The sequence below is a fragment of the Aquarana catesbeiana genome, linkage group LG01 (genome assembly GCF_042186555.1).
Source record: "Aquarana catesbeiana isolate 2022-GZ linkage group LG01, ASM4218655v1, whole genome shotgun sequence".
Taxonomy (NCBI): Eukaryota; Metazoa; Chordata; class Amphibia; order Anura; family Ranidae; genus Aquarana; species Aquarana catesbeiana.
This window is the reverse complement of record NC_133324.1, coordinates 132,474,185-132,501,508: the sequence shown is the minus strand read 5'-3', so window position 1 is coordinate 132,501,508 and position 27,324 is coordinate 132,474,185. Positions and strand designations below refer to the sequence as shown.

General features: G+C 42.0%; 1 protein-coding gene across 2 annotated transcripts; it reads left to right on the top strand.

The window, feature by feature from the left end:
- The first annotated feature begins 16,624 nt into the window (after positions 1-16,624).
- On the top strand, positions 16,625-21,298 carry S100Z (S100 calcium binding protein Z). 2 transcript variants are annotated; one of them, XM_073607030.1, is made up of 3 exons: positions 16,625-16,745; positions 17,233-17,388; positions 21,006-21,298. In XM_073607030.1, exons 2-3 carry the CDS (start codon positions 17,248-17,250, stop codon positions 21,162-21,164), a joined length of 300 nt encoding a protein of 99 aa, XP_073463131.1. In that variant the 5' UTR covers positions 16,625-16,745; positions 17,233-17,247; the 3' UTR covers positions 21,165-21,298. The 2 variants fall into 2 exon arrangements, with proteins under 2 accessions (XP_073463131.1, XP_073462396.1); XM_073606295.1 differs by lacking the exon at positions 16,625-16,745 and adding an exon at positions 16,774-16,983.
- The last annotated feature ends 6,026 nt before the right edge of the window (positions 21,299-27,324 follow it).

Sequence of the window (27,324 nt, the reverse complement as noted above, 5' to 3'; positions counted from 1 at the left end):
AAATAAACAATAATCATTTTTTTTTTTTTAAAGCGCCCCCTTTCCCCCGAGCTTGCACGCAGAAGCGAATGCATATGTACGTCGCACCCACATATGTAAACAGAGTTGTTCAATCCACACATGTGATGTATCGCTGCGTTCGTTAGAGCGAGAGAAACAATTATATCCCAAGAACTTCTCTGTAACGCTAAACAGGTAACCTATAACATTTTTTAAAACATTGCCTATGGAGATTTTTAAGTACCAAATTTTGGCGCCATTCCACGAGTGTGCGCAATTTTCAAGCATGACATGAGGTATCTATTAACTCGGCGTAACATCATCTTTCACATTGTAAAAACAAATTGGGCTAACTTTAGTTTTTTGTTTTTTCTTTAATTCATGAGACTGTTCTTTTTCCAAAAAAAATGCGTTTAAAAAAATTGCTGCGCAAATACCGTGTGACATAAAAAGTTTCAAAGACCACCATTTTATTCCCTAAGATCTCTGCTAAAAAACATATATAGTGTTTTTGGGTTCTGAGTAATTTAAGTAATTTTCTAGCAAAAAATTATGATTTTTACATGTAGTAGTGAAGTGCCAGATTTGGCCCAGATGGGAAGTAGTTAAACATCACTAATATCCAAATTCTGCAAACATTCTCAGAACAGAACAGATTCTGGTGTGCAAATAAGAGGTTCATTTACATTTTAAAAATGATTCTAAAAGCAAACTTTAAATTTTTTTTTTAAATAGCAAACTATATAGTTTGGTTTTGCACTGAACAGCCCTGATCCTCCTCTTCTTGGGTCCTCTGCCAGTGCTCTGGGCTGAGCCCCCCCCCCCTGCTGAGTGCCCCCATAGCAAGCAGTTTGATCTGTGCTCGCTCCAGAGCTGGGTCTGTGTGTAAATAAGACACAGAGTGTGACTTGGCCACGCCCCCCACTCCCTCCTCATTGGCTGTGATTGACAGCAGTGTCTGAGCCAATGAGAAGAGAGAGAGCCTCTACTCTTGTGCACATTGCTGAATCGAGATCAGGCTCAGGTAAGTATAAAGGGGGAGCTGCTTGTAGAAGGTTTTTTAGCCCTAATGCAGAGAATGCATTTAGGCAAAAAAATGTCTGCTTTTAGAACCACTTTGAATGCTCATGTGCAGAGGAAATGTTTTTTAAAAAAGCAGGACAGCACATGACTGGATAATTGAGGTGAACTGTTAATCTTAAAGCTGAGGGTTCAGGATAATCTCTGGATAATTTAAAAAGTATATATTTAAACTGGATTTCCTGCATTATTGAATTCAAAATCAAACTAAAGAATTTGTTTTGTCAGATGGCATTTAATAGACATAGTTATTAAGTGAACCTCAATTCCTTGTTCTTATTATACAAAAACTGCAAAGACCTTCTAAATGAGCCTCAAACTCAACCTGAAATCTGCAATTGCTGAACATAGCACTCGAATCCCATTGAAGTTTATGGGAGCCAAATCTTGTAATTTTTTTCTGCCCTATGTTAAGGCAAGCTTTTTTACTTTGGCGCTGCCACTGGGCATATGTACCAAGCAAAAATGTTTAAATAACATTGTTCAGAGGGTAGCAGTCTTTAATTTGGGCAACATTGAAAATACTCAAATCTTTTATAGCACATGCTTGCTGGGATGCCTTGAACCTACACATGAAGTTATGCACCTGTACTCCCACAAAAGTGACCCATGACTCGTAAGTGATTATAAAGCCCAAACGTTTTACCTTAAGGCTGGGTTGACACCCATGCAAATTGGATGTGGGTTTCCCCATTTCCAATTTGCATGATAGGAGAGCGTGACCGGTTCTCAATAGATACACCTCCAGGGCGGCCACAGTTCAGATTTGGGAAGGGTCCTGTGCATCTTTGGCTCCAAATCAGGTGCAAATTCAGGCAAACATTCGGACCTAAATTGCACCTGAATCGGAGAACAGGGATGCACTGGACCCCCTGCTGTGAGCCGCAGCCGCAGTGTGTCTGAAACCAGCCTAATGCATTGCCTGCATTATGGTAAATAAAATCTTTAGGTAACAGTATTGCCCCCCTCACCCATGCACCCACTAAATCCAGGGCTGTGCCTGTCTACAGCAGCTTGTCTTTTCTCCCTGCTTTCACAGGCTTTGCTGGGGCAGTGGAAACCCCTGGCTCCCCCTACTATCAGTCAAAACCTGTGATGAGAAAGTGGGGGGCGGGGCTGAGCCGCACTGTCTGTGTCTAGCCCGCAGGATCGAGCCCGCAGGTGTGCCACGATAGGAATCAGCTTACTATGGTGGCACACTGAGAAGGAGGCAGGAGCACCAGTGAGGGACCAAGAAGAGGAGAATCAGGGCCACTTGTGTAATTCCATTGCACAGAGCAGGTAAGTATATCATGTTTATTATATTACAAAAGAATTTTTGTTTGACTTTACAGTCACTTTAACCCTTTCAGTGCCAGGTCCATACACCGGACAGACAGATGTACAGAAGTGCCTGCAGGTGGCCAGGTCAGTACGGCCTACGGACCTCATTTCTCCCTCTCCTATAAGCTTATGGTCACTTCAATGACCATAAGCTTATATCAGAATTGTTCAGCAGACTCACCTCAGTGTGGGTGAGGGTGAAGTTGGGGCTTGGGGGGCTTTAGTAACCATGTGTTTACTAAGCTCTCCCGTGTAGAAGAGAGGGCACATGCAGCAATCATCACTGATCGCTGCTATGTGCCCACTGACACTGACAGCTGATATATTGTAACCGCGAGTGTTACAATGTATCAGACTGTCATTTTCTGAATGAATGGAATCTCTATACAGATTCTCATTTATTCAAGTAAAGTGATACAGAGAAAAGGGACTATCTTCAGTCCCTTTCTCTGTCTCAAAAAAAGAGATATGGGGGTCTGTTTAGACCTCTGATATCTAACCAAAGATCCACCCCACCCCCCCCAAAAAAAAAAAAAAAACAAATAAAATGACTTTAAGAAAAAAAAATTTGTATGGTAAAATAAAAAAAACAAAAAACACAAAGAGCTCTCTCACACTGGCAGCGCCCGGGCGTCGGCGGTAAAGCGATGCTAGTTTTAGCTGTGCTTTGCCGTCGTTTTTTGTGGCGCTTTTCAGGCACTAGTGGGGCGCTTTTAACCCCCACTAATAGCTGAAAAAAGGGTTAAAAGTGCAGCAGGCGCTTTGTAGGCGCTTCGCAGGAGCTTAGGCAGCGCTGCCCATTGATTTCCTGAAGCACCTCAAAGAAGCTGCTTGCAGGACTTTTTTTGACGTCCTGCCAGTGCAGCGCCCCAGTGTGAAAGCACTCGAGTTTTCATGCTGTGATTGCAGATAAGGCTTTTTTCCAGGCGCTTTACAGGCGCTATTCTTAATGCTAAAGCGCCTGAAAAATGCCTCCAGTGTGAAAGGGGTCAAACATAGTAAACCCCCCCAGGCTTGCCCGCACTCACCCCTCCACGGTGACAGCCCCCCCCGCACTCACCCCTCCACGGATAATTCTCCTCCCGGCCAACCCGATCCATTGGTTGATTGGCCAGGAGGAGAAACCGGAAGACGATAGCGAAAATTAATTTGCTATTGTCACAAGTGGGTGGGTTCGGGGTGCAATGCTATGCGCCCGAGCCCAACCTTTTTCAAGCCAATTAGAGCCTCAGGCTCTAATCATGTGGCTTGAAAAAAAAAAACCCATACAAGCATATGAGTCCGGTGCCCTGCAGGGGAACGGCGCCCCAGCGCCCCTAATGGACCAGCCGCTCCTGGAAAGACCCTTTTCACATGGAGGGACTCTGAAAAAGCAGATCTGCCTGCTCACCGGGGGATCTGTCTGCTGATCCCCGCTGAGCAGGCAGGTGACAGGCCCGTGTCCCCTCTGCATCAGCTCGCTAGATGGATGGGGAATGGAATCCCCATCCGTCCTTTTTTAGCAAACTGGATCAGATACAGGCGGGTGAAAACGGACACGTGTCCATTTACATCAGTCTCTCCATAGAGAACAATGGGTGGTCCGGTTGGGCCCACCTGAAAAATGGACAGGTAGACCCGATCGGTGTGCTTGTGTGAAAGGGGCCTAAGGCCTTGTTCACACAGGACATACACAGCGTACCTTTACAGGGATGCACAGATGTTCTGTGTCCCATTGCTGTTATTTGGGATGTAGCACCTGCACGAACAGAGCCGTTGCTCCCAATTAATTTTACATCCATGTAGGTCTGCATACATGTCCCTGAGCTCACACTGCCTGCGTTCGGGGTCATGTACCCACACCCATATGGATGTCAGATTGGGAACAGCAGCTATGCCTCTGCAGCCATTGCATCCCAATTGACATAAATGGGACTGCCTGTACAGGGATGCATGGAACACCTGAGCATCCCTGTGCAGATAAACATGGCCCCCCATGAGCATACACTTTAGTATGCCACATGTGTATGAGGTTTTAGTACTAATTTAGCAGGAATTTTGTAAGTTATGTTGTGTTTATGTGCAATATTAATGATTTTAGTGCATTTTTAGAGAAAATAGCAATATGATGAACATTTGCGCAATTATTGCGGGGCCCAAAAAATCAGTAGCACTTTTTTTTATTCTACTGCCATATGCTTTTAGAAAATGTCTAGTTTGAGGGGTCTTTTCAAATTCTGAAAGCTGTAAGTGAAAAATGAAAACCTCCAGATTTTTAGAGAATTTTTTGGGTACGTTCGATTTTCACTATTTTGCAAAAAGGCGCAATTTAAAATGTACAAATATTTGTTATTTATTAACTCCATACAGGTTATGCTTTTAAATTTAGTAGGGATTTTGCAGGAATTTTGTAAAATTAGCTGTGTTTTTATCTGCTATTAACCCCCCTGGTGGTATTCCCGAGTCTGGCTCGGGGTAGATTTTCAGTACCAAAAGCGGTAACCCCAAGCCAGACTCGGGATTGCATCGCAGGATCCAGGCAAAGGTACTTACCTTGTCCCCTAGATCCTGCGATGTCTCCCCACTGTGATCTGTGAGCCGCCGTGTCTCACTCAATTCACAGTGCCGAGCTCCGTTCCCTGCGATCGTTGCGACGCACGGGGACAGAGTTCTGAGCCAAATTCAAAAAGTAAAAAACACAGTATAGATACAGTATACTGTGATCTGTAAGATTACAGTACTGTATCAAATAATTACACATCCCCTTTGTCCCTACTGGTCTGCCCAGTGTCCTGCATGCAGTTTTATATTATAAATACTATTCTTTATGCCTTGAAACTGGTGATTGTCCATAGCAACCAAAAAGTGTCCCTTTACGTCAAAAGTGCTTTTAGACCAGCTAGAAAACAGCGATAATAAATTAGAATCACTTGCAGAATTGAGCGATAGTGATTTGTGGGGAAATTCGTCATCAAACACTAAAAGTAATGACAGCGACAATTCTGCAACTGAGCAAATTTCAGTGTTTTTGATTTGATTACATTATTGAATAATTTTTTATTATTATTATATTATTATTTCTTATAATTATTTATAGTTATTTATTATATTATAATTTTTTATTTCTTTTTTCAAACTTTATCATACCCGGGATGTCTACTAGACTCTTGTTTGAACAGATTTAAGTGAGTTATTCCTAAGAATTACAGGCCTATAATATAAAACACCAAATTTCCGTGCAAAATAATTGTACCGCTTTCAGCATCAAAAATCAGAAATAATCATACCGCCAGGGAGGTTAATGGTGTTAGTGTATTTTTTGTGAATATATTGGTTCAATAAACATTTGCGCAAATACTGCGGGGTCTAAAAAATCAGTAGCACCTTCTTTTTATTCTAAGGGTCATATGCTTTCAGAAAATATATGGTTTTGGGGGTCTTTCACAAATTCTGAAAGCTGTAATGGAAAAATGAAAACCTTCAGATTTTTTGAGAAATTTGGATATTTACACTTTTGCATCTGTTCAATTTTCACCCTTTTGCAAAAAAGGCCCCTTTACTCTGATACCCCTAACTACAATCTAGTGGAACCAATTACTTTCAGAAAAGACCTAATTAGTAAAAAGAGTCCATCTGTGTGTAATTTATTCTCAGTATAAATACAGTTGTTCTGTGAAGCCCTTCAAGGTTTGTTAGAGAAACTTAGTGAGCAAAGAGCATCATGAATGCCAAGGAACACACCAGACAGGTCAAGGATAAAGTTGTGGAGAAGTTTATGGCAGGATTAGGTTATACAAAAATATCCCAAGCTTTGAACATCTCACGGAGCACTGTTCAATCCATCATCCCGAAATTTGAAAGAGTATGGCGCAACTGCAAACCTACCAAGACATGGCTGTCCACCTAAACTGACAGGCCGGGCAAGGTGAGCATTAATCAGAGAAGCAGCCAAGAGGCCCATGATAATTCTGTAGGAGCTGCAGAGATCCACAGCTCAGGTGGGAGAATCTGTCCACATGACAACTATTAGACGTGCACTCCACAAATCTGCCTTTATGGAATAGTGGCAAGAAGAAAGCCATTGTTGAAGGAAAGCCATAAGAAGTCCCATTTGCAGTTTGCAAGAAGCCATGTGGAGGACACAGCAAATATGTGGAAGAAGGTACTCTGGTCAGATGAGACCAAAATTTTACTTTTTGGCCTAAAAGCGAAACGCTATGTGTGGTGGAAAACTAACACTGCACATCACCTAGAACACACCATCCCCACTGTGAAACGTGGTGGTGGCAGCATCATGTTGTGGGATGCTTTTCTTCAGCGGGGACAGGGAAGCTGGTCATAGTTGATGGGAAGATGGATGGATGGAGCCAAATACAGGGCAATCTTAGAAGAAAACCTGTTAGAGTCTCCAAAGACTTTAGACTGGGGCCAAGGTTCACCTTTCATCAGGGCAACGACCCTAAACATACAGCCAGAGCTACAATGGAATGGTTTAGATCAAAGCATATTCATGTGTTAGAGACCAGACCTAAATCCAATTGAGAATCTGTGGCAAGACTTCAAAATTGCTGCTCACAGACGCTCTCCATCCAATCTGACAGAGCTATTTTGCAAAGAAGAATGGGCAAAAATGTCACTCTTTAGATGTGAAAAGCTGGTAGAGACATCCCAAAAAGACTTGCAGCTGTAATTGCAGCGAAAGGTGGTTCTACAAAGTATTGACTCAGGGTGGGCTGAATACAAATGCACACCACACTTTTCACATATTTAATTGTAAAAAATGTTGAAAACCATTTATCATTTTCCATTACAATTATGTTCCACTTTGTGTTGGTCTGTCTCAAATAAAATCCCAATAAAATACATTTACGTTCTTGGTTGTAACAAGGGGTATGAATACTTTTTCAAGACACTGTATGTGGCTTGCAGTTATATAAGACAATGACAGAACCTCCATATTCTCTTTTACACTCTTGTGAAAAATGTCAGATAATCTTAGTATTTTAGAAAGCGATTTCTACATTATTTGTGGTGGGCGTATTCACTAAAAGTGCTTGTATTCATGGTGTTAGACCACATTGCTCTTAGTTGTGTTCCATTGATAATCCCATAAGATTCTCATCTATTTTAGTATGAAGTTGACTGGGGAATACAGTGATTAATCATGTTGATTGTAGTGGGAATTAAGCCAAGATTTACTATTCCAGTCCAGGTGTTAACTATTTGAATGCCAAGATCTCTTTACTCTTAACAGTGTCCTATTTCCTACAGTAGTAAAGGGTCATTTGGGAAGCCAAAGTTTAGACAACTTAGGATTCAGTCAATCAGTACATTTTGAACACTTTAGATAAATATCATTTTTAATATCATGTGATATAATTGGATTAGTGAGTATAAAACCAATCACACCATATGTGTTGGGCTCTGCAGCCTTGCCCAACGCATAGACAAGGCACTGAGTTGCAGTGGTGCGTGCTGAAAAAAGTAGGACATGCTTTCAATTTTTATGTAGCACAACGTGGTGTAATGAAATACACCGCATCTCAGCCCTTTGCAGTGCATACAAATAAATTAAATGCCATTTTGTGACATTTCAGTAAAGTTGAAAAAAGAAGAAAAAAGAAAGTTTGATGCTTTGTTACAATTTATCCGCACCACTCCCTTCACAGCGCACTCCAGCAGCTGCTGTATCACGTGGCCACTGGTGTAAATGAGCCCTTATAGTCTGCATCAGTGGTCTCCAAAGTGGATGAAGCCCTTTGCTTGCTTCTATCTGGCATCTGGAACACTATTCATCGTTCACTGACACCAATTATGGGGTGTTATTCTTCCCACTAGTGACATTGATGGGGCATAATTCCTTCTCTTACTGACCACAGGTACTACAGTATATTATTTTTTTTTTACTCCCATTATTTACTCGCACTGATGCTGGAGCATTTTCTATTCCCACTGGCCACAGTCCAGCCCCCCGTAAGCCTGCAGGACAGAAAAAAACTGGCCAGTGGCGGCCCGTCCATATGGGGCCCAGGGGCACTGCCCACTAATCCATGCACCTGGCCCCTAATCTACATGCAGGGTGCCAGACGCATGGATTTCAATGGGTTTTATTTTTTTTTAAGCACAAGAGTAGAGCCTGAGGCTCTAATTGGCTTCAAAAAGGGTGCACCCTGAGCCCACCCAGTTGTGGTCAATCAGGAAGCAGGCCCTGAGACCTGATTGGCCAGGGAGTCTTAGGACTCCCGGCCAATTGGGTCTCAGGACCCACTTCCTGTTCAGCTGGGAGTAGATGCAACGGCAACAGCTCTTACCTCGGCAAGCTGGAGCGAGGAGCAGCATTGGCGTCCTAAGGTAAGGCCACTGATCGCCGTTGTCCGTCTCCAGCGGAGGGGGGGCACTGATTGCCACCGTCCGTCTCCTGTGGGGGGCAGGTTTGTTTGGTCTGCATTGACCTAGCTTTTAGAGCATGTTGGTTTCCTGGCTGTCATGTTGACCCATGTCTTTGACCCAGAACAAGTATGTAAATAAGAAGTTCCGACTTCTGTACTGTTTCACCAACCTGAATACTTGGATTGGTGATTCAGAAGGTGTTGTTGCAAGCAGGTCAGCAACTAGTGTTTTTAGAATGAGGTCGGCTATGGCCGCCCCCATATTTGTCTCATCATAGGTTTACTTTAAGTCTGACATTCTGTTTTAAATGTTTATGCAACATGCATCTGATAAAAAATAAAAATAAAAGAAATATCACATCACGATATCATGAACATGCTTCAGCTTCAGGCAAAAGGCTTTCAATAGCCTGCAGTTCAGTCTTTTACCTAACATCAGAAAGGATGTTCAGTTCTTTACTTCACATAAAACATTTGTGATCTTATCTAGTATGGCAGTATAAAGAGCGGTGATGTAGAAAGGGCAGTCAGAAATAACAATCAGATTTAGGTTTACAGCAGTCAAATCCTTTTATCCTGCTAATTATCATTTTGTTCCTTACCATAGTGGTGGTAATTGTTACCATTCCCCAAAGAATATAGAGCCTATGAAATCTTCCCCCTTCAAACTGCTACATCAAACACTTGCCTCTACAAACAAAGCTGGAACAGTTTTCAGTTATTATACAGTACTGTATCAAAGTTTTAGGCAGGTGTGAAAAAAGGCTGTAAATGAAAACCACTTCACCTCCGGAAGATTTACGCCCCTTTGCTATACGGCACTGCGTTACATTCAATTGCCAACTTACACGGTCACGCAACGTTGTACCCAAATATAATGTATGTCATTTTTTCCCACAAATAGAGCTTTCTTTTGGTGGTATTTGATATTACCACTGCGTTTTTATTTTTTGTGCTATAAACAAAAAAAACCCGACAATTTGTTGTTTACATCCAGTGGACATCCAGTGCCCAGCACCCACAGATAGTCTTCTGCTGTGATAAATCACAGCAGAAGCGGCCTGCCGGCGGCACGTGCACGCCCCATGCAGACAAAAGTGCAGAATCACATATATATATATATATATATATATATATATATATATATATATATATATGTGTGTGTGTGATCCTGCACAGGAGGGCCACCCTAGCAGTAAATCTGCTATAGGGCGGTCTGGGACTGGTTAAGAAAGGTTTTAGAAATAAAAGTTTTAATAGTTTATTTTTATCAATTAACAAAATGAGTAAATAAAAAATCATCAAAAGAGAAATCCAAATCAAATCAATGTTTGGTGTGACCTCTCTTTGAAGGAACTTGGCAGGCTGGTTGTTCCAAACATCTTGGACGAATATGGATCCGAATACAGCAATTCTATGCTATGGGTCCATTCACACTATTGCTTTTAGGCCATAACATTTAGCTGCATAAACCAAAACTAGAAAAACTTGCATTCATTGTTTAAATTGGCCGTATTGTACACTGGGCTCATGCATATAGCATAAATGGACCCTGTGCGCCACTGCCACTGTAAATATCAAGCAGCAGCGTCAGACCTCAGCCATCAGTCATTCTAAATGCTTGAAGGTTGAGGTCATTCTGCATTTGTACCACCAAATACACATCACTGTTTACATTTCCTCCGGAATGAGTCATTCATGCGGTGCAGTCACAGGATGACCTTGCTCTTCACTCATTCGCAATGACTGAAGGCTGAGGTCATTCTGCTCCTGTGCCACCACTGCATGAATGACCCATTTAGTGTGAGATGTAAACATTAATAGGAAACATATATCTGTTCTGTTGTACAACGAGTCATAGGACAGATTGTGGGAGAGATTTATTTTAAGATTATAGGTTAGGTTTTGATATCCTCTCTTGGCTGCTTTGTACTTTGCAAACCTATTGTAGTTGACTGCCCAGGAATTCAGATATAGGGGTTGCAAATACACTCTAAACCTATTACAGAGACTGTGCTAAGTGAGAGGCAGCCTGATTTGCATCATAAATTGCTACTTTGCTCCATAAATGTCTCCTGTTTGTGATCAGATGCACAGGCACATAATGTACACATCTCAGCTTGTATGGGCATAAACAGGTGCATGTCTATGATTTCAGATGCTTTTAAAGTATAACTTTAGTTTTGGATAAAGTGGAGATGGATTAGAATACCAGGTCAGGTTTTTATTGCTGCCCGTGTCCCTCATTAGGGAGATCCCCTGTCTTTATTTGTCTTATTTATCATTAAGACAAAAAAAACAAAAAAAATCCCCAAATTTTGGTTGTTCCCTGAACAGTAATGGAAAGGAAATCTTGCAATGGGGAAACTAGTCCTGGTGAAACACCAGGATTCCCTCACTTTGGAGGGATTTCCTCCCAGTGGCGGCCCGTCAATAGGTGGCGCACGGGCGCCCGCAAACACCCCCACTCTACAATGATTTGTCCCTTTGGCTCCTGTGCTGTTTTTGATTGGCAAGGACCTGAGGACAGTGGGCAGTGCTTTTTGTGGCACCGCGGTGTCACTTCCGGTTTCCCAGCCACCACCCACTGTGCTGTGGACTGTGCGTTGTGGATTAAGGAAGGCCTGAGCGGCGCCTCTGTCATTCCAGCTAACGGGGGCGGGGCATTTGTTTGTAGGCATGGCTACGCAAAAAATACAAGTGCGGCGAAAAATGAGCATGGCTTACGTGAAATAGTGGGCGTGGCTAAATGGGCGTGCCTCCATCAGTGCAGACCCCCTCAGTGCAGACCCCCTCCATCAGTGCAGACCCCCTCCATCAGTGCAGACCCCCTCAGTGCAGACCCCCTCCATCAGTGCAGACCCCCCCTCTATTAGTGCAGCCCCCCCTCTATTTTAGTGCAGACCCCCCTCAATTTGTGCAGCCCCCCTCAGTGCAGCCCCCCTCTATTAGTGCAGACCCCCCCTCAGTGCAGCCCCCCTCTATTAGTGCAGACCCCCCCTCAGTGCAGCCCCCCCTCTATTAGTGCAGACCCCCCTCAATTAGTGCAGCCCCCCTCAGTGCAGCCCCCCCTTTATTAGTGCAGATCCCCCCTTCTCAGTGCAGCCCCCCTCAGTGCAGACCCTCCCCTCATCCAGGAGTGGCCGGTGTTCTGCCGAGAAAGTTCCCCTCGGCAAGTAAGGACCCCCTGTACTGCGCAGGCACTGCGCCTGCGCAGTACGAGCCGGCGGAAATAGCCGAGCTGGGGAACTTTTCGGCAAGGCACGACGGCGCCGTGTGTTCAGTGGAGGGGGGAGGGGCCGTGCAGCTAAAGAAGCCGATTCATTGGCTGCACAGATCAAGCCCCCTTCCTCTCTCCACTGAACACTAGGGGGAAGATCGAGCGGCGGAGCTGGCCGCCATTTTGCTGGAGCCAGCTGCTCCAAAAATTAAAAAAAAACAACATTCCTGATTTTCCTGATGGAAATCAGGCTCAGTCTTCACTCTTCACTCAGTCTCTCTCTCTACTCTGACAGCTGCAGCCCGGTACTCACTTCTCAGTCATTCTCCACTTAGTACAGACTGGGCCCAGACCAGGGCAGATGACTGAGTGATCGCGCGCCTGGACTGGAGCATCAGGGTGTCAGTGAGTGTGCCACTGCCACATCATGTCTCGCTGGATGCAAATACATTTTGGGGATTTCTGCCATGTACTGACTGCTGGGGGTCAATCAGAAGGTGTCACTTGTCAGTCTTCCTGGATGTGTGTATACAGTACACAGATAATATACACAAATTGTGAGTACTTCTGTCGTGTGTAGTGTATACAACTATATACACCCACCTTCTTCCTTCCTGTATATAGAGACCTTCCTCTATCATCACTGACTGCAGAAATCATCTTTCCTGTTACTGTATATATATAGCTGTATACAGGACAGCTGATGTATATCTGCAGTCAGTGATGATGGAGGAAGGTCTCTATATGCAAGAAGGAAGGTGGGTGTATATAGCTAGCTGTATACAGGGCAGATGATGTATACCGCTATACTCTGATCTGTGAGGCTGAGCTATATATTCTGTCCTGTGATGCTGAGCTATATACTCCTGACACTATGGATGGAAGCAAGTGGAATACAGGGGACAGAGTGGGTGGATTATATAAGGGGTGGGGCTTATGAGAAGTAGGATGGGTCAAAAAGGAAAGGCGGGGTCTAGTGCCCCACTATCCTAAAACTTAGTTACATAGTTACATAGTAGGTGAGGTTGAAAAAAGACACAAGTCCATCGAGTCAAACTTCACCAGCTGCCACTGCCTCTCACTTCCTGTTTTGGCTATGGGACAGCAAGTGAAAGGAAATCTTCTCAATGGGACACAGTGGCAAAAAATAACAGTGGTTATAAACCTCTTTTACTCTCTCCAAAAAAAAAGTCTTGCTTTTAGTTTTACTTTAACATGGCTGTGTGCATGAGACCATAGAAGTAAAGTTAACTGGCATGATTACTTGGTACATAGAACCCCAGTTTATCCATGGACATTCAGTTCAGAATAACCAGAAAAAAAGCAATCTCGCATTTCTAACCAATGAAACCACAAAGCTTCTGATTCACTCCCTGGTTATCTCTCGCCTTGACTACTGCAACTCCCTCCTCATTGGCTTACCTTTAAATAGACTATCCCCCCTTCAGTCCATCACGAATTCTGCTGCCAGACTCATCCACCTTATAAACCGCTCAGTGTCTGCTACCCCTCTCTGCCAATCCCTCCATTGGCTGCCACTCGCTCAACGAATTAAATTCAAAATACTAACAATAAGTTCCAAAGCCATCCACAACTCTGCCCCCAGCTACATCACTAGCCTAGTCTAAAAATACCAACCTAATTGCCCTCTCCGTTCCTCCCAAGATCTCCTGCTCTCTAGCTCCCTCATCACCTCCTCCCATATGTGCTTCCAGGACTTCTCCCGAGCCTCGCCCATCCACTGGAATTCGCTACCCCAATTTGGCAGAAGGTCTCCAAATGTATCCACTTTTAGGCGATCCCTGACGACCTTCCTCTTCGGAGAAGCCTATCCTGCCTCCATCTAACAACTGCACTATTTTCTCCATTAGATCATCCCCCACAGCTATTACCCTCTTGTATAACTTGACCCTCCCTCCTAGATTGTAAGCTCTAACGAGCAGGGCTCTGATTCCTCCTGTATTGAATTGTATTGTAATTGTACTGTCTGCCCTAATGTTGTAAAGCGCTGCGTAAACTGTCGGAGCTATATAAATCCTATATAATAATAATAATAATTTATATGTATAAAGGCTAAAATACAAGTGCATTTGGCTTCCAAGCCACACTATACCTAAAAGTCAAACATCTTGCTAACAATTGATCCTGCATAAGGCAGCCAAGAAAATGCAAAGCACCACAGGGTTCAAGCCATCGGGTAAACCAGGAAAAGTGGTGTCTTTGCTCAGCACATGCATTGAGCTAATGATCTCATGCTTTCAGCCTCAGCATCTGGGAAGAATTTGGTAGGCATGAGAAATAAGTATCAGGGTTATGATATTTGTGTGAATGAGGCTTAGGAGATAATTTTATCTACACGTAACTAATCCTTAAAAAAGTCACCCTGCACTTAAAACCAAATTTTAGGCAAATCGCTAAATACAGAGAAGAAATAAATATTAGGAGTCTGCCAAAGGATTTGTATTTTTGCCTATCGATTCCTCAGTTTTACACAGCAATGACACCTCTTACACTTGCCCAACTTCCTTACTAGATGGTGAAAAACAGCAGCAGATTGCTGAAGTCATCCCTATGCTTACTCCATTATCTCTGCTTTCTCCATTATCAGCATGTTCCATGTCAGCACATTTGGATACTGCAAACCTGATTGAATCACAGTCCTGCTCCTTCCTCTTCCAGTCTGAGTGCTGTTGCTGAGCAAATGGCAAGAGGCTTCTACTATGTCAAAATAAGTTAATTACAAAGGTTGCATTTCATAAAAAGTACATTAAGGCCAGGTTCATTCTGTTGTTTTGCATTAACGCACATGCATTATGCAGTGCAGTAATGCGCATTGTATTAAGGCTGGATTCACACTGTTGCAGTTCCTTAATGTATGTACGTTATTGTAAGTTGCATTTAGGCAGCCTATTAATTTGAACAGCTGCCTAACACAACAAAAAAATGCATTCATTATTATTGCAATGTAGTGCACCACAACACATAGTAGTGCATTACCATACTTTGCTGTACACTACAATGTAGGTGCATTAAAGTGCCATTAAAAATTAAGGAAGGTAGGACACTACAGTCCAGATTAAGATACATAGGGGTTGCTTATTAAAGGCAAATAGACTGTGCACTTTGCAAAGGGCAGTTGCACTCTGTAAGAGCAGTTGCTCCAGAACTTAGTAAATAAGCAGAAGCTCTGCTGACTTCCATCATCCAATCATGTGCAAGCAAAAATGCTGTTTTTTTTTTTCCTTGCACATGATTGGGTATTTTTTGCAAAGTGAAGCTTTACCTCAGCTGTGGAGCAACTGCACCTGCAGAGTGCAACTGCAGTTTTCAAAGTGAACAGTCTATTTGCTTTTAGTAAATCAACCCCAGTGGGTGTAAAAAGCATGCAGGCCAGTGGTATAGTACAGGTCAAAAAGTAGCGGATGTAGACAAGATAATAGAGGCAATTTGGTCAGTATGTGACTTCAGCCCCCATTCACACCAAATATAACTTTGAAATATCACGATTTCAAAGCTGCATATCAGTGCAACTTCAGGAGTGACTTGGCTGATATCTGTGCAACTTCATGCACAGATGTCTATGCAAGTCGCACCTAAAATCGGCATAATTAATGCAGGAACATCTTTTTCAAATTGGTGTGGCACCACAAAGTTGGCAATGCACCGATTTGAACAGTTCCATTGCCGACAATAGGGTGCAACTTGTCATGCAATTTGGACCCGTCAAATTGCATGAGAAGTCGCACCGGTCTGGGGCTCAGGGCCCAAGCTTAACGATGATTGGTGTGCAATTAAAAGAGAAAGGGGATTGAGTAAAGAGAGTAAAAGAAGAGAGGGGGGGATAGATAAGAAGAGAGGGGACAGGGTCTGATGGTAGGGAAGAGCATTGCAGAAGATTAGATGATGACCTGTCAATTTAAGAGAAATTGAGTGGCTACTCACAGGTCTAGAAGGATGAGATTGAAGTCTGCAGGCATACATTTGAGATCCGTGGGGTTTATTTACTAAAGGCAAATCCACTTTGTGCTACAAGTGCACTTGAGAGTGTAGATCTGAGGGGGACATGCAAGGAAAATAAAAAACAGCATTTTAGCTTGCACATGATTGGATGATAGAAACCGGCAGAGATTCCCCTCATTTAAGATCTTCCCATCAGATCTACAGTGACTGCACTTCCAAGTGCACTTGTAGTGCAAAGTGGATTTGCCTTTAGTAAATCAACCCCATGATGTCGGTAAGTTTGGCAGTCAATTTTCCGTTTGTGAGCATCCAGAGTATCTTAGATTTGACATCTTCCATAACGTGTGTTTTCATGCGATACCACTTCATAACAATGTGAACCCAGCCTTACAAATGACCTTAGCCTTAATAATATTGTATTCCGCATTTATTTTATACACCAAAAATTAAAATTCTTATCACAGAAGGCACAGATTATTTTTGCTTAATAACAGTTGCAAAACAGAGACTGGCTTGTTATATTTGTTGCATTTTCACCAAGTGATAAATTAAAATGTTATCCTTTTTTATGCAGTTATTTGCATTTACTGACAATGCATATCTCCACCCTAGAGGGAAACGCTGTCATTTAGATAGCATAATATATATTCCCTTCTTCCTCTGGTTTATTTTTGGACATTTTCCTCTGCCCTAGTATCTTAGCAACTAATTGCCTTCATTTCCTACCTGCTTTAATGAACAGATGTGTAGAGGTGGCGGGGCTCCTCCTACCTGGGTGCTACAGGTAGTCACAGGTATGCTTTAGTATGAGGTTATACAAAACTGAGGCATATGAAATGAGGAAAATGAAAGCCAGCAGCCAATCCACCTGTTGCTATGAATGACGCAGGATGCTCACCTGTATTCATTGGTGCCGAAGCAGATTTTGCATTTTGGGAATACATGTGCTATGCTGGGGCATTATGTATAAATAACCCAGCTGCTGGGCTGTCTTTATAATTGATCTGGCTCCATTTGTTTGTGACCACACAGGTATGAAGCTGTTTTATATTCTTTCCATCAGGACCTTCGGACTTGCCCACTTCCTTGAAGAAGCAACTGTACTGTAGCCTCACAGAGAAATGTGCTTCTATTTGATTTAGAGTGGTTATTGCTTTGACACTAGTATTATTATTATTTTTTTTTTTTTTATCATTTAATGCTATAGAAAAATCTTGATATTTATGCAAAAAAAAAAAAAAAAAAGGATAAACATCAATATTTTTTATTGCGCCCTTTTAGACATTCATCGCGAAAATGCCTACCCAGTTGGAAGGTGCAATGGATACCATGATCCGAATCTTTCACCATTACTCAGGCAAGGAGGGTGATAAGTACAAGCTGAACAAAGGGGAACTGAAGCAGCTCTTGCAGAGCGAACTGACAGACTTCCTTGCTGTAAGTATGAGGCGCGCACATGTTGTTCAGGGAAGAATTATAGAGAAAATAAAGTGGCTACCATAGCAAAAGTTTTTAGTTTAAAACTTTTGCTGACAACTTTTTTTAGAACTTACTAAATCATTATTTAAGGGAATATAAGGGAAAGAAAATCGAGAGAGATAAAGTGATGGTTAACAAAATTGAATCAACTGATTGTGACAGTTTTAACAATAAAAGGCAAAGTTTGTTGGATATCAGATCTTCACTGATAGATGAAAAATTTGCACTACCTTTTTATTCACCAATGTATTTACAAAAATGAAAAGTGCTTCTCTGGTCAGATAAGGGAATGTTAGGTCAATTGCAAAACCCATTTCGATTGAAAAAATAAAAAAAGTTTATCAAAACGGAAAGTCACCAATATAAATAATTTTATTTGAGGAGCTTTATCATAACCTGGGCTCTGGAAGTTACCTAACATTTAAAAAAAAAATGTTATTTAATTAATATGCTCTCTGTTATGGGATGAAATATAGAAGCTGCCAATAAACTCCAGATAGGCAGAATGCTGGGATTCTAAGGGGTTGATTTACTAAAACTGAAGAGTGCAAAATTTGATGCAACTGTGCATGGTAGTCAATCAGATTCTAACTTCAGCTTGTTCAATTAAGCTTTGACAAAAATAAAAAAATAAAACTGGAAGCTGATTGGTTTGTATGCAGAGCTGACCAGATTTTGTACTCTCCAGTTTTAGTAAATCAACCCCACAGTTCAGTAACAGTTTTAAATCCATGGCTTTAGATTATTATATGTATTTGATTTTACATGTTTTTTTTGTTGTGTGTCATTGTATGTATTTTACACTGGAAAAGTAACATTTTTGGCAGTTAGCAGCCACTGTTTAAATACATTTTTTTTTATTATGCCACAATACAGATGTCACAGATTGTGCTATATCCTGTCCTTAGTGTTTGATCCTAACGAGACAAACTTTGCATAGGGCAGTTTATTTTCATTTGCTCTGCTGTCACTTCACAAGATGCTGAAACCACATTCAAATTTATTCCAAGACCTCAAAGAATAGACTATTAACTGCTTCCACCCCATTAAAATATTGTACGGGGATCAATTTCATCTATAACTTGTCATTCTATAAGGCTTTAAACAATGCTGTGGGGCATTACAAAGAACAATGGTGAAGTGCAATAACAAATAGCCTATAGCAAATCAATTCGATTTCAATTTACTGACACCCGATAAACAAATAGAGGAATTCCAATTTACTTGTTATGGGTTACAGCACTTGGTACATTGCATGCTGTATGTGTATTTAGGAGGCCTGGGTTTAGTTTGGTCTTAAGTACTTTTTACAGTTTTGTCTGTAAATATAGAAAGTGGTAAAGAATTATACTGACTTAGCCATTTCTATCACCTGATATATGCTACAGCTGCTTCAGAGCCTCCTGGGAAGCCAAGCTGTCAATGATATTTTCTTGCAGTAGTTATTCCCAGAGGGTTAAGGCTCTGACCTCATTGATGGTCAAGTGACCTCACTGAAGCACAGTAGCCCAGAGGGCAATCAGCTAACTACAAAATCCACTGTGCCTTCCTTGTAACGTTCTGCTTCCATTTAACTAAACAATAGCACAGCTATCAATTTTGAAATAGAACTTTCCATTACTCGCTGCGCATGGCTCATGTTTTTTCTCCAGACATAATACTTATGAGTCATTCCCACTATCTGCTCGTTCATTACTAAGCATTGACATGAATTGATTGGAGCCACAAATGAATTGGCTTCTGAAAACACTTTATTTTGAATTTGACATAGAAAGCAAACACAGCAAGGGGAGCCGTTTATATAGGATTATACAACTTTTGTTGGTTTTTCTTTAGATCTGTACTTAGAAGTGTTTTAAATTTATCTTTTGTACTACATTGTTTATTTGTGTTTTGACATAGCAGCCTAGTACCGATATATATATATATATATATATATATATAGTCATACAGGGTGTGTGTATTGCTGCAATGATTCCCCAGTGCCCATAGTGTTAAAAAAAAAAAACAATGGGGATTTACAATGGGATTAGTATTCTAAAACAGGAGCTGGAGTGGCATTTTAACTGCTTTCATATGAGGGGCAAAGGAAAGGAACATTCCCTAGTAGGGAGGGTAAGGGGTTAGCTAAGACTGGATATTGGTGGCGTCATGGACTGTGCTTTTTGAATACACAGATGTGTAGGCATAGTTTCTTTAAATAAGCATAGTTCAATGGAAAACAGAGATGTCAGAACCCAATAATAGTGACTTAAAAAGAAACTCCCTTCCAGAACATCTCCACTCTCCCACTGCACAGCTCTGTAAAAAAAGCTCCCATAAGCCAGTAGAAAAAAAACAATATCAGGCCACACTCCGCCAGGCTGTAATGCTCGTATTACATACTCGTTTTAGAAGACGACAGCTTGGGTAGTGTTTCTGTCCTCTTGTTTTCAATGAAGTTGAGGAAGCATTACAGAATGACAGAGTGCGGCTCAATACTGATTTCCTTTCTACCAATTTAATACGTTGAAAGAATATGTCATTACTTGTGCCTCTGTAAGGGCTCATTTACACTTGCTTCGGCTTCAACACACATTAACGGCTAGTTTACACTTGCTTCAAAACATGTCTTCAGACAGGCTATGTAAAAGTTCTCTGATTCCAATCAAAGCCCCTGTCACTAAATAAAATGGTTAGCTTACAGTCCTGTTTACACCTTGCTTTTGATTTGCTTTGCTTCGGCTTCGCTTCAAAAATTACACCCCATGCAGCTTCAGTGGTGCTTCAAAGCGTCTTCAAACCCTCCATAGAAGTCTATGGCAACACTCGCTTGAAGCCCCACTGAAGCCTCACCGTAGCCCCACCAAAGCCTCATCGAAGCCTCACCGATGCCCCACCAAAGCCTCATCGAAGCCTCACTGATGCCCCACCAAAGCCTCATCGAAGCCCCACCGAAGCCTCACCGAAGCTCCCCCAAAGCCTCATCAAAGCTCCACCAAAGCCTCATCGAAGCCCCACCAAAGCCTCACCGAAGCTCCACCAAAGCCTCATCAAAGCTCCACCAAAGCCTCATCGAAGCCCCACCGAAGCCTCATTGAAGCCTAATCGAAGCACCAAACAAAAGCAAGGTGTAAACAGGACTGTAAGCTAACCATTTTATTTAGTAACAGTGGCTTTGACTGGCATACAGAGAGCTTTAACAAAACGTGTCTGAAGCCTTGTTTTGAAGCAAGTGGAAACTAGCCCTCAGTCATTATTGGCTCCCAAGTATATGTGCAAAATGCTGACAGTTTATGACAAGCAAAAAGTTTGGAGGGAAGCCAGTCTTTTACTTGAATGCTAATACTGGCAATATATAACTGATGAAGCTAATAATCTAGGGTTCCCATTATCATCACACTATGAGCTTTATTTACTAAAATGTTAAGTTAGGCAAAAATTCTAAATTTTTAATTCCCCAGTACATAATTGGATGTTTATTGTCACTTCACTCCACCTTAACATCACACTTCAATGCATTCAAACTAAACTTTCTACAAGTAGATTACACACAAATCATTTTTGCCATTTTAATCCTCCATTTCAATTTCCAGTGCCAGAAGGACCCCCAGCTGGTTGACAAGATCATGAATGATCTGGACTCCAATAAGGATAATGAAGTTGACTTCAATGAATTTGTGGTGCTGGTGGCAGCTCTGACTGTTGCCTGCAATGACTTCTTCGAGGAACAGCTACGGAAGAAGGGGAAATAGAGGTGATTCGGGAGTTACTGTGATGAATCCTGCAGGAAGCGATCGTCAGCCTGTAACACAGAAGAGCATCAATGTTGTAAAAATATCTTGTTCTATGGCATTAATTTTTCAGCAATAAACATTAAATAATGGTGCTTTTGTCTTTGTAATTAAAACATAAAATGCATGATTAACCCCTTTACAACTGTGTGGACATTAAATACATGTGCTCCTGTGTTTTTGCTGTAAGCATGCCTAATTATGCTGTTACTGACAGCTCTGGGTCTTGTTCTAACGATTAGGAGTCGAGAGAACCAGCTTCCAATCATGAGACCACTGTGATTAGCCAATCACAGGCATCACTACTGTGAAGACCCACCCCAGTGTTGTTTCTCCTCTGTGAAGAGTAAGAAAAGCATTGGGGTTAATTTACTAAAACTGGAGAGTGCAAAATATGTTGTGCTCTGCATAGAAACCAATTAGCTTCTATTTTTTTTTTTTCATCAAAGCTTAATTGCACAAGCTGAAGTTAGAAGCTGATTGGCTACCAGTCACAGCTGCACCAGATTTTGCACTCTCCAGTTTTAGTAAATCAACGCCATTTCGTCTTTTCCTCCTCGCTAGAGGAGAAGTCTGTAAAAACAAAACAAAAATAATAATAAATACAAGTCTGTTGAAAAAAAAAAAAAGAAAGAAAGGTTAGCTAGATCAGGGCTTGATCTAGTTTAGTGAGTGTGCATATAAATGTCAGTTAGGGGTTTATTTACTAAAGCTAGAGAGTGCAAAATTAGTCACAGTTCTGCATAGAAACCAATCAGCTTCCATTTTTTTTTTTTTTTTTTTTGCGAAAGCTTAATTGAACAAGCTGAGGTTAGAAGCTGATTGGTTTCTATGCAGAAATGTGACTAATTTTGCACTCTCTAGCTTTAGTAAATAAACCTCTTAGTGTCATTGTGTTTTTGGAAGGATAAAAAGGTACTATATATAGGGGTTTATTTACTAAAACTGGAGAGTGCAAAATCTGGTGCAACTCTGCATAGAAACCAATCAGCTTCCAGGTTTTATTGTCAAAGTTTAATTGAACAAGCTGAAGTTAGAAGCTGATTGGCTACCATGCACAGCTGCACCAGATTTTGAGTGCGCCAGTTTTAGTAAACCTCTACCATAGTGTCAGTGCAATTGTTAATGTCATTAAAAGGGCTTTAGTTTCTTTAAGAGCAGTGTGAAAAGCAAGATTTTACAAAGTATTTGTAGAGCATTGCAACAAGCTTTGTTGAAGCTTCTAAAGTACCATTGAACTCCAGTTTGTAAATGTTGAACACAGATCCTAACAGGAGGGCTGGCTGTCACTTTAAACAAGCTGCTAGCAGGCTTTCAACAAGCTTCTAGTAGTGATGGCTTCACTGGCTCAGAACTAATATGCATGCTGGGTGCATTGACTTTACTTGTTTAATGGTTCAGAATTAATGTTGAATTGATACAAAAGGTAATAAAGTCAAAAGATCAGCATGACAGCCAGGTAACCATTTAAAAAAAAAAAGTCAAGAATGGCTACCCTTGTAGTTCTGTCAGAAAAGGGTCTCTCTAATAAGTAGTTTGTAGTACTACAGCCTGGAAATTTCTAAACTTGAATAATTCTCAGGGACATACTTGTCTATCTATGTCTCATATTAACACGTATTCATATTAACAGCCTAATGGAGGACTCTCCATTGTTTTGAGGCAGTTGCGGCTTCAGCAGATGCCGGCCCTGCCGAATAGTGACTGCATTTGTATGGATTCAGTCAATGTTCGGCCAATAATTTACCAATCAACTTTTGGAAAACAGGGTGTTGCTTGTGGGGCCACCCTCAGTTCAAATTTAGGTAATTTCAACAGGGTTCCAGTGTCCAGCCTAGTGTCTAGTCTATTTGTCCAGTCAGGGCAGTCTTAGGCTCTGTTTGTAGGGTGACCCCTATCCTTCCCCAATGGTACACCCCATATGATCTTCTGTAGTCGCTGAAAAGTACTGCATGAACCAGCTTCTAATTTACCACTGTCAGTTGTCAATCAGACACCAGCAGAGTGCACTACACATTGGGGGGTATGTACTAAAACTGGACAGTGCCAAATCTGGTGCAATCAGCTTCCAGGTATTATTGCCAAAGTTGGCTGGCTACCATGCACAGCTGCATCAGATTCTGTGTGCACCAGTTTTAGTATATCTACCTCATTGTGTTTTGTGAGTTCTACTTCAGATGTGTGCCTAAAGCTCCCGTTACTTCTGATTCAGATTATGAGTACTCACAGTCTACTCCTGAAGATACTGTATTTAAAGCTGTTCCAGCCTGGGGAAAAAAAATTAAAAGTCAGCAGCTACAAATAATGTAGCTGTTGACTTTTAATATAAGGACACTTACCTGTCCAGGGATCCCGCAATGTTGGCACCTCAAGCCAACCCATCCAACAGCTCGGGGTGCAGGTGCCGGCATCTTCACTAAGGAAAACAGGAAGTCTCCCAGAAGACAGCGGGGGGGGGGAGTGGGGAAGATCGTCACACAACGACTGCTGCGATCTTACCCGGAAGTGGGAGCGGGTACCTGGTTTTGACAGGTATCCCCCCCCCCCCGAAAGGTGCAAAATGTGGTAGCGGAAGGGGGGAGGAAGCAAACAAACTAGGCTTCCCCTTTTGGGTGGAGCTCCACTTTAAGAAAATTTCATAAATTAACAAGGAATTGTTTCTAACCTTTAGCAAGTGGAGGTCTGTTTTTTTATCCTGGTACTTTATCTCCTTGCATTGTGGGCATCCAGGCTTCCCCCTGTAGCTTCCACTCTAGACCCTTGAATCTCCTTACACTGTCCACAACCTATGATCTCTGATTCCTATTGTGATAGCAGTCTGTCCTTAAGAATGGTTTCCCACTTGAACTTTCACTCCTCCCTGCAGAATAGTCTTTTTCCATCACAGATGTTTGCAGACCCTGTGGTGCTCGTATCTCACTCCTGAGGGACCTTTTAACCTACTAGGCCACAATGAATCAATTACTCCTGCTCCCTTCTATGGTAAGGACTTGAAACTTTTTATTGTCTTCCATCAGTTCTGGATTTTTCTCAAAATACTGATCGTTATGTCCACCCTCATGTCTTTTCCTGGCATACCTATTGTGGAACACTCAGGAGACCTCCCCCAAGGAGAGACAGTTTCCTAGAATTTGACATTTCATGCAAGCCAAGGTTTCTGTCGCCTGGAATCCTATTCTTGATATGAATAAACACTAAACTGGGGTTTGTGAGATTATTTGTGGTATTACATTGGCCTCTTTTGTCCTTTTTTGTCTCTCCCTCTGAATTAGAGTCTGAAATTTGGACAAGGCACCAAGCTGATCTCTTAAAACCAAAAAAGTCTTGGACACTATTTGCTGGCAAGGGTGGAGATGGTCCTTACCCCCAGTCTGGAAGGACTCCCCTATTGGAAAGATGTCCCCTTGCAACAGACTGGGTGACATACTCCCTACACTGGACAGTTTTAAACGTGTAATGCATGACCACACTTTTGCCTAGAGTCAAGGTTATATCTTTCTGACCCCTTCTTCTAAATATCCCTCCTTTTTACATTAACGGTTCTGCCTTGAGTGTCTCTCCTGTTTTTCCCTGCTAGGAAGCATTTATCACTGGAAGCTCCTGTACTCCCTTGGAGGCACACTGTTGTCTGTGCTAAGCAGTGGTGGCTGGTGATCCTTTCTTTGGGAGGGGGGTGGAAAACAAAACAATCCACCACCCCCCGGTCAGGCCATCCATCCATCAAACACACCCCCCTTGCTCTGTAAACCAAACACCCCCCCCCCCCCCCGTTGGTCGCTCCTCCGCCCACCAACCGTGCACTTACCCCATCTAGGTCGGTTCAGCTTCAGCTTTCCCCTGCATCTCCTCCTCAGCGGCTTCCTCCTTGGCAGCCAAAATGGTTGCTTCTCCTCTTGGCCAATCGGGTCTTAGGACCCCCTTCCTGATTGGCTGGGAGGAGAAGCAGGCAGACAATAGCAAATATTAATTTGCTAATGTCACACAACTGGGTGCACTCAGGGCGCGGTGCTCTGTGCCCCGAGCCCACCCTTTTTTGAAATGAATTAGAGCCTCAGGCTCTAATCATGTGCTTAATACAAAAAAAAACCCATTGAAATCCATGCGTCCGGCGCCCTGCATGTAGATTAGGGGCCAGGCACATGGATTAGGGGGCTAGTGTAAGTGGGCTAGGGTAGGATAGATCCTCTTCTGTGACTTTGCTTCAGTTTCTTGAGAAAGTTTATTTGGATTCCCTGCTCCTCTGTGGAGTATTCTGCTCTCTACAGGGGTGGGTTGGTTGCTTTATAGAATGATATATTTAATTCTGGTTAGGAGGGTTGCAGTGTGGCTGCCACATCACTGTAATACCTATGGGTGATGGTTGGAAGGATTGTTTATCATCCTTAAAGCGGGGTTCCACTCAAATTTTTAACTTAATCTTACCCCCTTCAGTTAATTGCATAGATGTTCAAATGCCGCACGAAATTTTTTTTTTATCGCTATAATTACCTTTATATTGTACTTTATTGTGGTACTTCCTGTCTCTCCTCCCCTGGGAGTAGGCGTGTTTATTGCCTTTCCCCAGCGCCGCACTGTCTCCTGGGAGCTTAGTGTCAGGCTTCCCAAGATTCAGTGCGGGAACAATGATCATGCTTGTGAACAAGCTGTGAATGAACAGCATTCACCGCATCCCGGAAATCAATGCTTGTGGGCTTCACATGCCCACAAGCAAGATGGAAACAGCCAGCATCACATTTTTAATTTATTCTTCAGTACGAAAACAGACAGAGGCGGAAATATCACACCCAAACTGTGAGTATTATTTTGGGATTAGCAAAGTGTCTCAATGACCTAAAAAAAAAAAAAAAGATTGGTCGCCGGACTCCCACTTTAAGCCGTGTACACACGATCAAACTTTCAAACAGGAAATGTTTGATGACAGGCTGTTGGCGGTAAATCCAACCGGGCGTATGCTCCATTGGACAATTGTTGTTGGACTTTCCGGCAACAAATGTTGGCTAGCAGATTTTCACATTTTCCGCGGGCAAATGTGTGTCGTCGGAAATTCTGAGCGTGTGTAGACAAGTCCGTTGGACAAAAGTACAAACACGCATGCTCGGAAGCAAGGAGGAGCCAGAAGCGGTCGGTCTGGTAAACTAACGTTTGTAATGGAGAATTAACATTCGTGACGTGGCTTAATTATGAAATCTCCAAATGCAGCGCATATTCTCTTCTTCTTTAATGGGATGATAATGAAGCTGCTTTGCTGCTGATACTGATGGAGTTATTGCAAACTAATTTTAAAAGACTTTTTTTCTAGTGATATCAAGAATATATAATTATGCTTTTTTTTTTTTTTTTTTTTTTATTTGGGCAAGTTACCCCTAGTTTTTAAGATCAAAGATACAACTATGTTGGTGTCCCTTGTCAATTTTACATTGTATTTTTTAAAATGTAACTGCCTACTCCCAAACTGTCATTTGAAGTAAAACACATAGCCAAGTATTATTCTACACAATTTTTTTTTATCGTGCATTAAAAAAGAAAACAAATAAAATTAGACATGCTATCTGCCAATAGAACTCAACCAAAAAGTGCATTCTATGCATCCAAAAATATAGAAAATATACCAAATTAAATCATTATTCAACCAAAAAAATAACATCAAAGCAATAACTCCAAGGCCAATAATAAATAGCACGTTATCTCCTCCGATTCCGCAACATGTCTGGTTAACGAATGGGCATTCAGAAACTAACTGAAAAGCATGAAATAAAAAGCGCGAACTGAAAAGCGCTAGATGAAAAACGCGAAAAGAAAAGCGCAAATCATCACTCACCAAACTTCTACTAACACGAAATTAGCAGAAGGAGCCCAAAGGGTGGCGCTAAAGAGCTGAAAAACCACGTAGTACGTCTAGTACATCTCTACGTTCGTAATTGTTGGCCAACAATTGTGTGGCCGTGTGTATGCAAGACAAGTTTTGGCCAACGCCCTTCGGACAAAATTCCACAGTTTTGTTGGCGAACAATCCGATCGTGTGTACGAGGCATTATGGTTCTATCATGCACAACTGCAGCATATTTTGCACACTGCTATTTTAGTAAATCAACCCCACTATGGCTGTTCATTTTTCCTCTTA